The sequence below is a fragment of the Cyprinodon tularosa genome, unplaced genomic scaffold (genome assembly GCF_016077235.1).
Source record: "Cyprinodon tularosa strain WSP-4 unplaced genomic scaffold, ASM1607723v1 ctg386, whole genome shotgun sequence".
Lineage (NCBI taxonomy): Eukaryota > Metazoa > Chordata > Actinopteri > Cyprinodontiformes > Cyprinodontidae > Cyprinodon > Cyprinodon tularosa.
Window position 1 is genome coordinate 344566 of NW_024039103.1, and position 16202 is coordinate 360767.

At 37.2% G+C, this 16202-nt stretch overlaps 1 protein-coding gene across 1 annotated transcript in view; it reads left to right on the forward strand.

Moving 5' to 3' along the window:
* The window catches only part of ppp1r1b (protein phosphatase 1, regulatory (inhibitor) subunit 1B), a 33250-nt gene extending 19541 nt beyond the window's left edge, over window positions 1–13709 (forward strand). The window contains exons 2-5 of the mRNA XM_038297336.1: window positions 3330–3410; window positions 5135–5210; window positions 6305–6439; window positions 11859–13709. Coding sequence (XP_038153264.1) covers window positions 3330–3410; window positions 5135–5210; window positions 6305–6439; window positions 11859–12025 — 459 coding nt within the window. The 3' untranslated portion in view covers window positions 12026–13709. The remainder of the gene's footprint in view (window positions 1–3329; window positions 3411–5134; window positions 5211–6304; window positions 6440–11858) is intronic.
* The last annotated feature ends 2493 nt before the right edge of the window (window positions 13710–16202 follow it).

A 16202-nucleotide genomic window follows, 5' to 3' on the forward strand; every position in this document is an offset into this window, starting at 1 on the left:
AGCCCGTGTCTGGTGTCACAAACGTGGCTGAAATCCATTGCTGATTACTCTGGCTGAATAGGACAGGGGCGGGTGTCCAGCACGCTGCTAAAAAAGCCACTGCTTTGGCAACACACTCCCTAACTGCTATGACGCACTGAATGGGACAGAAAGATAACAAACAAACATCTCTGTATGAAGCCATTTCACACAAAATAGAGCCAGGATAACTCCCCTCCTACAATAACTGTGTGATGCCATAAACAGCGGTGCATGTCAGTCGCTCGTGTCACTGCCAAGGTTGACTTCTTCCACAGAGGACATTTTCAATAACATTCTTGTTTCACCTGCAGGTTCCATTTAACTAAGCGCTTTTTATTTTCTGATGTTAGACGCTATTCATTCGTTCTTGACATCATGTGAGGTAGTTACCTCCATAAACAGCCTTTCTTTTTAAAATGCATAAAACATTCTAGTCTCCACCCAAGCTTATCTGTTCAGGAGAAAATTGTTACGTCCTGTATGCTGAAAGAGTGGCTTGTTAAATGTTTTCCCCTTAGTGAGAACTGACTTTCTTAAGCTTATGTTTTATTCATCCATTTTCTAGCACGCTTATCCTGAGTGGGGTCATGAGCGGCAGTGAATGGGCGAGAGGCAGGGTACACCCAGGACAGGTCACCAGTCCATCGCAGGGCAACACAAACACAAACAACAGTTCACACCTAAGGGGACTGTATAGAAGCCAATTAACCTAACAGTTGTGTTTTTGGACTGTGGGAGGATGCCGGAGTACCTGGAGAGAACCCACATATGCTCAGGGAGAACATGCAAACTCCATGCAGAAAGACCTTGGGCCAGGAATCGAACACAGAACCTTCTTGCTGCACGGCAGCAGTGCTACCCACTGCCCCACTGAGCAGCCACTTATGTTTTAGTTGATTATAATTCCTGATGCATTTTATGTTAAAAGAAGAGGGGAGAAAGAGATAAAAAAGCTAAAGGGCCAACATTATCATTTTTACATTTTTTTTCATCACATAACGCACAGATAATAAAAGTTCTATAATTTCAATTACCAATTTCAGAAACTAAAACTCTTGAAGAAAGAAAAAATGCTTTAGGAGTCCTGGGAGCAAAAGAAAGTTACCAGAGGCTACATCTAGAAGCTGAATCCCATTGGCCACCCAAAAGTGATAAAAAACCCTGCAGCATCATTTTCAGTAAAAAAAAAAAGAATGATTGTAGTGATTTTTTCAAAGACAAGGATAAAATCCTAGAGAAATCCCTGAGAGCAGTAGCTTGTAAACTTTAAAAACTTGCCTCCTTCCCAGGCAGTGGTGGAGACAAACAATTTTTCTAAGGATGGCCATGTCAGAACCATTATGCACTGAGAGGTTACCAAAAACCGATAGGCATCAGAACCAATTCAGTGAAAACATCCACTGTACCAATAAGGACATAAATGAGAACAACATCCATAGTTTCCAAATAAATTACTAAGAACAGCAACATTTTCCTTAAGTTCTTGGTATTGATTACACACACATATTCATGCAAACTGGATGTTCTTATTTTGTCTTTGAGTTCAGTGGAGTCTTCTTAGCTATTGGTTGACACACATGCCATTCTTTATGATATGCTCAGTTAACACCACGGCACATCATTAGTGTTTATGTTTCCGGTTAGCTTCAGTTTAAGCCCATTCTTTTACTGCAGCTTCACTGCTGTCACGTATACTTTAAAAATAGCTACTGTAAGAGTCCTAAGAAGCAAACAGTCCTTCACGTCTACGAGGTGAAGCGCAATATATCAGCATATGAAGATATTGTGATATTTTAATGTATCAATATTTTTTCTCTCATCTTTATAAGTTTTTAAGACGTTTTTGAGAAAGAAGAAGAAGTAGTATTTTTTTTTTTTTTTTAGACTCAGAAGCTGATCAAATATCGAGTTAAATATCGGTCTGGTGGCCGATGTCCGATATTCAGTTTTAAGGCCGATACTGATAGGGAGCTGATTATATCGTGCATCCTTAATTAATATGCAAGAACATTGTTTGAAGACTGCTATTGATTTAACTTTTAAAAAATATTGGCAGCTACAGAAATCAAAATATTTTTTCATATAAACAATCACATCTGGTAAGTTTAACATCCATCCATCCATTTTCTTACACGCTTATCCCAAGTGAGGTCACGAGGGGTACTGCTGCCTATCTCCAGCTGGCTAGGGGCGAGGGTCAACCCTGGACGGGGTCGCCAGTTCATCACAGGGCAACACATAGGCAAACAACCATTCACACACACACTCACACCTAAGGGGACTTCAGAGAAGCCTATTAACCTAACAGTCATGTGTTTGGACTGTGGGAGGAAGCCGGAGTACCCAGAGAGAACTCACACATGCTCAGGGAGAACATGCAAACTCAATGCAGAAAGACCCTGGGCCAGGAATCAAACTCAAAACCTTCTTGCTGCAAGGCAACTGCCATGGAAACATGTTAGTTATGTCAATGAGCCTTAATTTAGCCGGAAGAACATGCTAAGCAATACATTTATTTTTAGTTACTTCATTTTTCTGTGAAAATTTAAGCGGGTTCTTTACCTACAAAAACAACAACATTTGATCAGTACTTTTAATTAATCAATTGATTAACTGATTGATTATAAAATTACTTTAGATTCTTATTAAGAGTTTAACTGCTACCCAGTGAATTTGTCATTTGATCCGTTTGTAGATATTTCCATAATAGTTCTGGGTTGATCTGTTCTAAAGATGTAACACATTGTTTTGTATAATTTTATAAAAAATTGAGAGTTAAAGTTAAAGATACCAAAGTTAAAGTGATTACACATTATCTTTTAACGCGCTTCTAAGGCAGGCTTCTGGTTCTTCAGGCCCATGCATTGCTGTTGTGTATGAAGACAGATAACTAGCTTTTATAAAGGCTTTAGCAGAAGAATACAAAGATCCTATTTTTGTTTTTATAGTTTTTTCATTAGAGTGTCAAATGGCAAAAAATTAACGTAAATTCTGTAAGAGCTATAAAGTTGAATTATTAGTTTAACTTTTAAAACCAAGTGTCCCTATTGGATCACTGAGATTCGAATGAATATTTTGCTTCACTGTTTGCTGTTTTCTCTTCTTTTAAAGCTTGTCACTTTATTATTCATTGGCCAACTCTGCTAATGAAGTCAGAGCACCCAGTGTGTCCTCAACTGGCATGAGGTGTCAACACTGTCAACATTTTTTCTTCATTAAATTAATATACCCGGTTATTAATAATACATCATCAGCAACTTTGACTATTCATTTATTCATGGCTGCCCTTCATGTTTGTGTGTTTACAGATTAGACGCAGGAGACCCACACCTGCCACACTCTTCAGAGTAGCCGACCAATCCCCTGAGGACGATCAGTCTGCTCATCAGGTAAAGGAGAAGTCTCCACCTTAGCTTTACTCTAGAGGGTTTTTAGATCATCATCTATCCTTTACTTTTCCCCTTCCTTGTCAGTCAGATGATGCTGTGAACCTTTTGTTATATAACCCTGCTTATCCAAACTGCATGATTATGATCAAAAACCCAAGATGTGTTGTCATTATGTGAGTAAATGTAATTTAAACTTTACAGACAATTCTGTACTTATAAACGTTCTTTTAGAAATAAAAATGGAAAAGAAAAGGAAACAAAAAAAGAAAGAATGCACAAGACTGAAAATTTATTTTCACAAACTTTGTTTTAGAAGACCTTTCAAGAGTAGATATTAGAATACAGAAATGACATAGTGCTGCAAGGGCGTCACAGGTTTTTATCGACTGACTTTCATGGGGGAAAGTCCGGTTTGTGATTGGTGTATTATGATTTTTGCAGCCAGTCAACCAACTGTATGATTTAAAGGCGAGAAAAAGAATCAGAAATAATTTCAGATGAGAAGAGGAGGAAGGAAAGATATGTATATACTTATAAGTAATTTAAAGCATTTGTTTGCAGAGACACCATGTTTGTATGGGACGAATTTGCTGATAGAATTTATGTGAAGTATTGATTTAACACCTCCAGTTTTCCCTCACTGCCATCATTATTAGAAAAAAATAAATAAAAATACAGCAGCGCGGCATATCAACATCTGTGATTTATGATTGGCTAAAGGGAGTTCAGATTCAGTTCATCCAGGCAGTTCTGTGAGGGAAATCACTCTTCTCTCTATTTTTTTGTGGAGACTGAATACTCAGGTCATCACAGCACCCAGAACAATGCTGTGGGTGAAACTGAATTAAAATATTTTTCTATGTTGCTTTTCTTTTTAATTGTATAGTTTATTGTCGTGGTGTTTGCTTAATTTTGGTCAAATAATAGATGTAAAGTCTTTTCAGTTTATCAGGTTAGACTTTCCAATAAACTGCCGGCGCCATAAGAGCTGATGCAGCAGTCGGCATTCATTCTGCAAATATGTCTTACCAGCTTTAGCCTTAGGTTCTAGACTTGTCCTCTGAGGGTTGGTTGCTGTTGGTGTAGTTTATGGATGCTGTTTTTGGTAGAAAAAGTAAAAACTGAACATGAAAAGCTTTGAGGTGGTTCAGAGCCAAGTATCAGCTCTCTGAAGACACGCAATATTAGAGAGCTGAACAAATACACATTTGGTCCTTTGGGAGATTTGGGTTCTTCCAAAACTCCTTCTACTTGAGTCGGACTCTGACCCTAACCTGAAAAATTAGTACATCTATTCAACATCCAGGCTTCCTCAATTTCAAATGTGTATTGCCTAATTACTAGCTGAAGGTCATTGCATTAAGATGCTAATAGGACTACGTCTCCAGAAAGTAGGGATAAAGCCATGAACGGAGGAGGCAGAATGTTCCCCAGGCGCTGCTCACTGCTCCCTAAGGGATGGGTTAAATGCAGGTGGGAAATGTCCTTGTAACTCACAATCGCAATGATGAATAGAGGTGAATAATTGCAGGTTGCAGGTTGAAAAACTGAATTTAACTTTGCTTTACAAACTTGGAATATTTATTTTAACAAAAATCATTTCTAAGCCAAAGACAAACTAAGGACACCCTCCCCCCCAGTAGCTAGGATTGGTTTAGGGGATGATTTTGGAGAAAGTGTAAAAAAAAAAATCTGGGTTAATCTTCTTATCCCTTTCTTTACAGTGGGTCGTGGGGGAGAATGGCGTGCTTAAACCAAAACGTGTGCATCAGTATGTCTATGAACCACCATCGCTCAAAGGTTTGTACAACAGCGGTAATTCTGCAGGTGTTGGTTGTGTGAGCTGTGATTTATCCTTATGTTTATTCCCTTCTCTGTTTTACCTTGCTTCACTGCAGGTTTTGTCCACCTAGGTTTTCCGTTATCTTCAAAAATGATAATATTATGCATAACCAGATGGCTTTCCAACTTTCCGACTACTTATTTGCGAACACCATTACGACTTCCTGCAAGAACGTCCTTTTAAAATGTACTAAAAACATAGTTTGGGTTTGTGGGGGACAGGGAGATACTAGAGAAACAGATTAGAGTGTGACAGCTGTGAGTCACTGAGTGTGAGTCTAGGAAAGTCAGGATCATCCAGGATTACGGTCAGTTTTTTTTTTTTTTTTTTTTTTTTTTTTTACAGCTGTGGCACAAACACACACTGATATTAAATCATGCATGGCCACAATCCATGCAGGATTTCATTGTGTCTTTGCTAAATGTAAGAAAAAAATAAGTGTTTTTCAGCATTGCTTCGTCCAAGATGCTTTAAATATATGTCTTGGGGTGTGCAGAGTGATGATATAATAAGTCAGGAAGGCTCGCTCCTGCACCAGAAATCTGCCCTTCGTCAGCACAGTGAGGGACACAGAGAGCGAACTCAGGAACATTTCTTGTTATGTAACCTTTCACAGTTAAGTAAAAAAGTGACCTTATTGCTGTGATCTGCAGCTGAGGGTGTGAAAGAATGCTAGAAAGAGCAGTAAAGGTGACCTGCAGGAACAGTAAGGAGTAGGTGAGATCGTATCACTGGATAAATGAGAGAGAAATGAATTGGAAAGCATGCTACTGAGCATGAGAAGAAGTAGAAATATCTAGAAGTAGTTTTATTAAACAGACCAAAAAAAAGGGCATGAAAAAAATTTTAAAAATTCAGTGTGGAGTCTTGTTTCTTTGCTATCGCTCTGCCTTTTCTGTGCCTGTGCTTTCCGCCTGCCTGGCTCATACTTAGAATCCACTGTGGGGCTACTAACTGTTGAAGCGTGGTAAAACCAAATCACCGTATCCCTTTGTCCCCTTGTCTGTGTCCATGTGTTTGTGTGGTGGTCTCCCTGCGTGTCTGTGTGTAGCTGTGCAGAAGATGGCTGAAGCCCAAATGTGGAAACTAGGTGTCTATTCTTTGGAAGACCCTTGTGAAGGAGACGAGGATAAGGACCACAGGGAGGGAGAGGAGGGAGATGAGGCATCTCCCACCAAACCTGCCGGTGAGAGGGATGGTCTTTGTCAAAGACCTGCAGACAGCATCCAGTCAATGACAAAGACGACTCTGTTTACTTTTTAAAGACAAAAATATGCCTAAATACACATTTTGCTGCTGGTATGTTTTTCATGTATTTAAATAACCTTAGAAGCCAAAAAGAAAGAAAAAAACCTTTAAAAATAACCATTGAAAATTTCAATATTTTTTTTTTCATTTAACTTTAGACAGTAAACACTTAAAGAATACACGTTATTTTGTTTCTAAATGTTTATTTACATTCCCAGCTGTGCAAGGTCCCAAATATTTTTACTTCTTAGAAAATTAAAATTTAATAGAATTATTCAATTAAAAAATCTGTTCTTTAAAGAAAAAAGTTAAATATTATTAAAATGATCAAGTTTATATATTGTTGAGTCACCCTTTTAATAAATTAAAACATTAAGTCATTGTAAAGGGTCTTTTATCATTACACATCTGGATGATCTTTCTATAGGATTGTGAGGACATTTCTCAACAAACCTCTTATAGTGACCCCTCCAGATTTTCTGACTGATTTATCTCTGAATCGGTCATTTGAACCTTTAATTTTCCTCTTTTAAAGTTATTCCTATTTAACATTTTATCCAGTATCCAGCTGGACAAACAGAGCAGCTCCATCTGAGGAAGTCTATGAGCATGATGCTGCCACCACATGCTTCACTTTGCTTATGGAGTTCTTTTTTTTTATGCATGTCTTGTTTTAAGTAAAAAAAAAAACCTTGGAATTGTGGGCTAAGATTGAAATTTGGTTTATTGGACTTTAACTCATCCTTCCATTCCATTTTGGGATATTTGACCTAGATCTGGGTGTATTATTCAAAGGAAAGGTCAACCATGTTCTGATGAGATCTTGACCAGTCAAAGTTTAGCTTTATAAACCTTCTTTTATTTGCCCTCTAAGCTTTGTAGTTAAAGCGACATGTGAACCACACCAATAGAGGAAGCCATCCTTGGAAGCAGAAAGGATAATCTTCACAGCAGGTCATGATCAGGCCTTGTTTTCTAAAATTAAATCTTTTAAACTGGCACAAAATAATAAATACTTGATCTCTGAGTATGGAACCTCAGTTTACAGAGGGCTTTTTTTTTTATTGGACCTTGAACCTTTTTTTTTAGATTTGGTTTGCTTTAGAATGAAAAATTCTATCTTTATAATCTTGGTTACATCAGAGCTAGACAGTAACATTTCATTCTGAATTATTGCTCTGTCTGGATAACAGACTGTAAATCCCTCTGTGTTGTGAAAGCCTGCTCAGACATAAAAAAAGAAATCCTTCAATGATTGGGATGGTTTTTTTTTTTTACACAATCTATTAGTTTAGATTAAAAAATTTTGGTGTGTTGTTAATTTAAAAACGGAAGCATCTCATTTAAACACAAATTTAAGGGAACAGTTGCTTTGATATATAAATATTAACAATCTGTAAGGTTTGGCCTTTATTCTGAAATTCAAACATCTCAGTTTCAGATGGGTCTTTTATAACCCCCATAATAAATTCAATTCAGTTCAGTTTATTTATATAGCGCCAATTCACAACCCTTTTGATCATACAGTCAAATTGATTCAAAGTTTTCTATCTGAGGAAAACCAGTTGATTGCATCGACTCATTGACACGAATGCAATCCCTCACACTAAGCATGCTTACAGCGACAGTGGAGAGAAAAAACTCCCTTTTAACAGGAAGAAACCTCAAGCAGAACCAGGCTCAGTGTGAGCGGCCATCTGCTGAGGCCGACTGGGGTTCAAGGAGACAGAAGCAGGAAAGGTCAACCATGTTCTGATGAACACTACTGCTACTTATCTGTACAGATATGAAGGATAAGCAAGAATTAGTTGTCAAATATAGACCCTGTAAACCAGTGATTCCCAACCGGGGGTATGCGTACCCCTAGTGATCCATGAGTGCATTGCACGGGGTACAGGAAAATATTTGATTTCTTAGGTAGTAAAATAAAATAGGACTTGAATTTATTTTGCTTTGTAAGGACCCAATTTTTTCTTATATTTTTGAGTTCACCTTCAGCTTTGGCAAATGTCAAAACCAAGTAGAGGAGCTCCAAAAAAGTTTTAAAAAAACAATCCACTGGACTTTGTTTTCAATTTTGAAGATGTTTTGCTTCCCATCCAAGAAGCTTTTTTAATTCAAAATGTCAGAATTAGCATTGAGTTTGAGGCTTTATAGAGTGGACCAAAAAAATAAAGCCTTGTTTTGGCTTAGTAAAAGTAAAGAACAGCCTGGGTTTAGCTGTTTTTCTCAATGAGCTATCAAAGCTCATCAAAGCAGCTTGGGTGTCTTCATTGAAACAAAGTGAAACTAATTAAGTCAATCTGACTATAATTTTTGTTCTGTATTTCATTTCCAATTCTTTAGGTTTAAATTTGATTATAAGTGAGATACTCAGAGGAGCTCCAGTTTTATACATACAGGTTTATAATCATTTTATTTTGTATTTATTTTGATTCTTTACTAACTTCCAGGGAACATATTGATGTTTTTTATTTGAGATGGAAATAATAAAATGCCTAAGAATTAAAAGCTCAAAAGAGTAAAAGAGTTTTTATTTCATAATCAGTTATTGTATGTTCCACTTTTGGACAATTATCAATAATATTGATCGAAAGGGAACTCATGGTAAGAAAACATGCCCAAAGCGGTACACAAGTCAAAAAAGGTTGGGAAACACTGCTGCAAATAGGAAAAACAAATCTGGTAAATAATACTATGTGGCTGACAAGCCCGCCATTTGTATTTTACTGTATTTTTTCCTTCTTTCCAGCCTTCCTCCGTCTCGTTATAACTCTACCATAAATTTCCTGCATTATTGAGTTATAAAATGACATTTGAACTCAAGGTTTAATCTCAAATTAAAACTGAAGTTTTATTTCAGTTACGGTATATCCACAATATTTTCTTCCTGTACTTCATTAAATCCATTTAAACCTGTCCTGACCAGTTGCTAATTGAGATCGTGACCAGTCAAAGTTTAGCTTTATAAACCTTCTTTTATTTGCCCTCTAAGCTTTGTAGTTAAAGCGACATGTGAACCACACCAATAGAGGAAGCCATCCTTGGAAGCAGAAAGGATAATCTTCACAGCAGGTCATGATCAGGCCTTGTTTTCTAAAATTAAATCTTTTAAACTGGCACAAAATAATAAATACTTGATCTCTGAGTATGGAACCTCAGTTTACAGAGGGCCTTTTTTTTATTGGACCTTGAACCTTTTTTTTTATATATATTTGGTTTGCTTTAGAATGAAAAATTCTATCTTTATAATCTTGGTTACATCAGAGCTAGACAGTAACATTTCATTCTGAATTATTGCTCTGTCTGGATAACAGACTGTAAATCCCTCTGTGTTGTGAAAGCCTGCTCAGACATAAAAAAAAGAAATCCTTCAATGATTGGGATGTTTTTTTTTTTTTACACAATCTATTAGTTTAGATTAAAAAATTTTGGTGTGTTGTTAATTTAAAAACGGAAGCATCTCATTTAAACACAAATTTAAGGGAACAGTTGCTTTGATATATAAATATTAACAATCTGTAAGGTTTGGCCTTTATTCTGAAATTCAAACATCTCAGTTTCAGATGGGTCTTTTATAACCCCCATAATAAATTCAATTCAGTTCAGTTTATTTATATAGCGCCAATTCACAACCCTTTTGATCATACAGTCAAATTGATTCAAAGTTTTCTATCTGAGGAAAACCAGTTGATTGCATCGACTCATTGACACGAATGCAATCCCTCACACTAAGCATGCTTATAGCGACAGTGGAGAGAAAAAACTCCCTTTTAACAGGAAGAAACCTCCAGCAGAACCAGGCTCAGTGTGAGCGGCCATCTGCTGAGGCCGAGTGGGGTTCAAGGAGACAGAAGCAGAGATACAAAAAGCAGCTGTACAAGGCAGCCCCATCCAGGAAACACACAGCCAGGCAGAACTCTGAGCCAGCTCCAATGTCAGAGGATGAAGAGAGCACATCCAGCCAGTAACAGTCAGAGAAACAGGACTACACTGGAAAAACAGGCCGATCTCCAACATCTATAAACAAAGGTGTTGATGGCAGCAGCACAGCTGATATTTCTCTCCAGGATGGAGTCACAGCCAAACAGGAACAGACGAGATGAAGCTACTATGAGAAAAAGCAGAGAGAGCAGAACGTTAGAGATTGAACTAACAGATTCTTCAGAGTGGAAGAATAGAGATACTACCAAGGTTATTATTGTCCTTGGAGGGTAACCATTTAGCTAAAAAACTAGTTAAAGCCTACAGAAGAAACTTAGTGCTAAACCATGCATAAACACAAACTTTTTCTTGCCTTCTTTTCAAACATTTAAAGACCACCTTCATCCAAACCCATAATGAGTGCAGATCATTTAATCTCCAGTACATCAACAGACTCAAACATTGAGCCCAAATGCTGTACATGTAAAACTAATGGAGAAGCATGAAATATGTGGAGTGTGGGAATATAGACTTTTAAAGGTTATAGGATTTGATGTGGTCCTTGAAGTGCACCAAGAAGCTTTGAGGAGGGAGACTGTCTGGTTATGAAAGAAGAGCTTTTCTCTGAAGTAACCATTGAGAGAGAATCGAACACTGGATTATATGCAGTGTTTGATCTGCCTAAATAGACCGATATAAACAGCGATAACCAAATAATTTAGGCTGCATTGGTATGCAGACTCGGGTATTCTGACTCTAATTAGCTTTATTTTGCATAGAAAAAAGCAAAGAAACCAAGAGGTGGCTCTAAACGGGGCAAGATGATACTTAGTCATAACAGAGACTACGTTTTCTTGCAAACTCAAAAGGCTTAGAAGCTACTTCAACTTTTACCAGAGTGTTTTCAAACTACAGTATCTTTACTTCTACTTAAGTAACAAATTTGTGTACTTTTGACACACTGGTAATGTCTCTATCAGTGTTATATTGCTTTAATAGATGTGTGGTCCAAGGGGAGGTAGGGCCTCCTACTTGATACAAAGAAAAGGGAGTCTGGTTAATTTGTCTGTGTTAATGCTTTTCATCCGTCCCACAATTTTGGATGAATTCCTGCATTTTGATCATTTAGTGGGTCATCAGAAGTATTGACTGACCCAGGGTCGCATCTAGAAACCTTCATTAGATGTATCAGTGCAAAGGGGAAAAAAGGATGGAAATCTGGGCTGTTCAATAAAACTTTACTAATACACTGGACTGCTAAGGACAATCCTACACATGATTATGTCAGTTCAGTTAAGCCAAAAACGTTTGATAGTTTGTATTCAATTGCTTTTCTTATCTTAAGTAATCCATGGTAAACACTGGATAAATATGAAAGGAGAAGGAAAAAATAGATTTTACTTCACTTTTTGATTTTTGTCTTGTCTCCTCAGATCATCAAGAGACAGGCACCACTGAACAGTTCTCCAGTGTGAAAGAGACAACCAACGAGAAAGAGACAGAACAGGAAGAAGAAGAAGAAGAAGAAGAAGAAGAAGAAGACGAGCCAGATGAAGAAAAGAAAGAAGACAAGATTGAAAACAGTCGGGCGTGTAACTGAAAGGGAGAGTGGAGAGGATATTTTGGAGGGATGATTTGAGGGGAAAGCTAGTGTTATTGTATGGTTTATAATCTAAGGAATTTGTAGACTTGGAGAAATTGGTTGAGTCTCGTTATTGGAGAGAATGATAGAAAATTCCATGTGCACGTGATGAAGCAAAGCTTTTTGTACTACTTACCCTCTAAAGGGTCTGCTGGATTCAAAGTGAAAAATGAGCAGGTGGGGAATGATCTACTGACAGAGCATTACGCTGACGCCACTTTGGCCCTGCTGACCTGTTTTTATAATGAGAGTGGATGGGCGAAGGTCAGTGTGACCAAAAACTCTGCAAGCGGAGGTCCTCCCTTTGCTGTTTATGCTTCAGCTCAGAGCTAAACATTATTTTAAAGAGGCTAAAAGGTTAAACAGATAAAAATTCTTGGGTATGATTTAAACTTTAAGAGCCTCTTTTATGACCCCCTGTAAAATGACTTGGAAGGTTTTAAACATGTGTGGCATGTGTTCTGCTTCATTTTGAAATCAAGGCCTGCATTGTTCCAACCAGCCCTTTGTGTGTGCTGCTATCTTGTGGTGAAAAAATAGCTTGACTAGGCTTTAAAGTCCAACTTAGCTCATTCTTTATTCTAATTGAGTTGTATTCAATGATGTTTTATTCTTACTTCTAACTTTAGAGCTTTAATCTCTACACCTCTTTGGCTTCAGACACTGAATTTATTTGCGAAATGTGATTTCTTTCTTACGACCGACTTTATCAAGATTATAACAAACCCCTTATTGTAGAAGAATGCTGGCTTTTTTTGTTCTATTTTTTATTTCTAATTAAACTGAATCATTCTCTAAAGTGTGCTTTTACCTAAAGATTATTGGTTCAATGAGCGTACGTGTTGTTTCCTAATGTCTTTAACTTTATAAGATTTAAAATTTAAGATTAAAGGGCAATTCTACCTCCTGTTGAAAAGAAGAAAATACATCTACTGCCTCCGCACTGTAGTTACAATATCATTCACAGAAAGAAAGTTTAATTTCTTTTTTTTTTTTTTATTCATTGATATCACAAAGGTTTTTGTACATAAACTGTTTTGTAATTTATCGTTTGGATGGCTCCCACATAATTTTATGCTGTAAGTGCTATTTTTCTAGTCTGAAGTGAAGTTTATGAGCTCAGCTGCCTGTTCTTAAACATGGGAATATGCAGCATCATGCATCTAAAACAATACATCGTGCTTTTCTTTTTTCTTTGTTAATCACTTAAACAATCTCTGTACACCAATGTTATATTACTATTTTACGTTAAAATTAGTCTAATTCAAACCTGATCTAACCGGTGGCTGTAATGCATGGGAGGTTTCCAGATGTACCATAGGGTGATCGCTATGTGCCGTTTGTTCCATCCGAGCTGCTGTTTGTATATAAGACTCTAGATCATTTTTTAGCCTCCAACAAAACTGACTGGACGAACAGTAAGTTGTATGTGCAATCAACTCTTTGTTCTTTGTCACCTTCTTACCCTTATTGGCCCTAAACAAAACAAAAGACAGTGTATGAGACGGTGTATAATCATATTTTGCTTTCGTTGTCCTTTTTCTCTCTTGTTTTCCACGCTCTAGTTTCTTAATGTGATGTGGTTGTCTTAAAGTAAGCAACTTTATGATATCAAAATAAAGATTTTTTTTCTTCTGCTTACCTTGAGTCTGGATTTGTTGTGGGTTCTTTGCTTGGGTTGTCAGTTAGACAGGACTTTGTATGGAACTAAATTGGGGCCAAATGTTTTTTTATTTGAAAAAAGAAGTTTTTATTTAAAAAAAATAGAGATTGAAATTTATAACGGAATGTTCTGTATGAAACTAGGAAAACAAAATAAAGTTTTTTCCATTTCAAATAAAATATTGATTTAATTCTGGAAGTATTTTAAAGAAAAAAAGGGTTTTTATCTTTCACTTTTCCATATTTATATATCTGAGGACTTTTCTGAATTAAGGGGATTTATTTACAGCTTCTGTGAAGTTTGCAGACAGAGGCAGACACCTTGTGGACTTATAATGGCCAGTGAGGCATTTTAAAACAGAGAGGCAGGGGTTCCACTCTCTTCAATTACAGCAGAAAACACACACAAAAAAAAGACACACCCATATTTAAAAAACCCAGATTTCTAAAGCATCAACCTGTACCATCTCTAAGGGGTGGAAACTTTGACAACATTTACATTTTCCGTTTTGGAAGTAGTCGACTAAATTTTACCTCTAGAACAGAGGTCTTCAACGTTTTCCAGGCCAAGGACCCCAAAACTAATGGCAAGATGGAGCGGCGACCCCCTAATTATATATATTGCATGAAATTGTGTTAGATCAAACTGGTCCTATAATCACTTTATTACATAGAGAGTAATGAAAAACGAAAGTATTTTCGTCCTGGGATTATTAAAGTATTTCTGATTCTGATTCCTCGTTGATGGGACAGGTGCTTGAAAGAGCTCCTGTTTGTCGCTGAATGTGTGCATTGATGACTGAAAGACATCTTCTGCCGCCATATATCTGTCGGTAACAGTTTGGTGAATTCATGTTAATGGGTATTTAAAGACATTTCAGTTAGTGGGAAAAAAAAAAAAAAAAGTAATCAATCAAAACTTTTGTGACCCCCATGCAGTACCTCTATGGACCCCTAGGGGTCGCGTACCCCCTGTTGAAGACCTCTTCTCTAGAGTAAAAAAAAAAAAAGGTAAAAACAAAATTTACAATTAACTTAAACAAATTGAAGCTAAACAATACTCTAAGTCCAAACAAAACCCAGAACATCTCCCCTCCCTTTGGGTTTCCCTTATGAGGCTGATTGGAAACACCAGGTCCCTGTGAGCACTGCTTATGGGCGCGCTTCCATGGCAAAACCTGACCAGGTGACCTCAAAGAAAAAGAGAGCAGTGAGAACAGAATAAGTCTTTTTTTCAACTTCAAAGCTTGGCCCCAATTTTGCACAGGGGGTGTAGTTTCAAAGGAGAGAAGCGTAGAATCGTGACTGACAGTCCTTTAGAAGAAACAAGATGCTCTTTAGCTATGTTGCCTTCAGGAAACATAAGTACTGCGAAAACACTGTTCAAACTCTTAGAGGTATAGACAATTTTTTTAAATATTTGAATATAAATATTGATCAGTTTCACTGTTTTACTTTGTTGATTTAACATTTGGTAAAAAGGTTGAAAGTAAGGTTAGTTTTTTTTTTATTAGTCTCATTTGTCATTTGAAGCAAAAACACAACTCATAAGCATTATCTTTTTAAATTATGGTGACATTTTATATATCCAATTCAATTCAGTTTATTTATATAGCACCAATTCAGAGCACATGTCATCTCAAGGCAATTTACAGATACAATTCAACCAGATCATACAGTCAGATTGGTTCAAGGTTTCCTATTTAAGGAAAACCATTTGATTGCATCAACTCATTTGCTCGAATGCAATCCCTCACACTAAGCATGTTTATAAAGACAGTGGAGAGGAAAAACTCCCTTTTAACAGGAAGAAACCTCCAGCAGAACCAGGCTCAGTGTGAGCGGCCATCTGCCGAGGCCGACTGGGGTTCAAGGAGACAGAAGCAGAGATACAAAAAGCAACTGTCAAACAGCTCCACAGGTGGCCCCGTCCAGGAAACACACAGCCAGGCAGACAAGAGAAACATCTCGTCTCGAGAAACATCTATAAACAAAGGTGTTGATGCAGCAGCACAGCTGACATTTCTCCCCAGGATGGAGTCACAGCCAAACAGGAACAGACCAGATGAAGCTACTAAGCAACTAAAGCAGAGAGAGCATAACATTAGAGATTGAACTAACAAATACTGAAGAATGGGAGAATAGAGACAGAATGATGAAAAAGGGGTCCCTATGTCCTCCAGCAGTCTAAGCCTATATTCCAAAAAAGTTAAAGAACAATCCACAGGACTTTGTTTCCAAGTTTAAAGATGTTTCGCTTCCCATCAAGGAAGCTTTTGCAATTCAAAATGTCAGAATTAGCATAGAGTTTCAGCTTTATATAGTAGCCCAAAAGAAAGCCTTGCTGTTGCATGTTAAAACATGTAAATTTAACGGATTCAATTTGCATAAAGTGTTTAACACAATTAAATGCTGGACACCAAACAGCTCAGTCTCTAAGTGGTTGCTTCAGATCTGTGTTATCTGCAAGGAG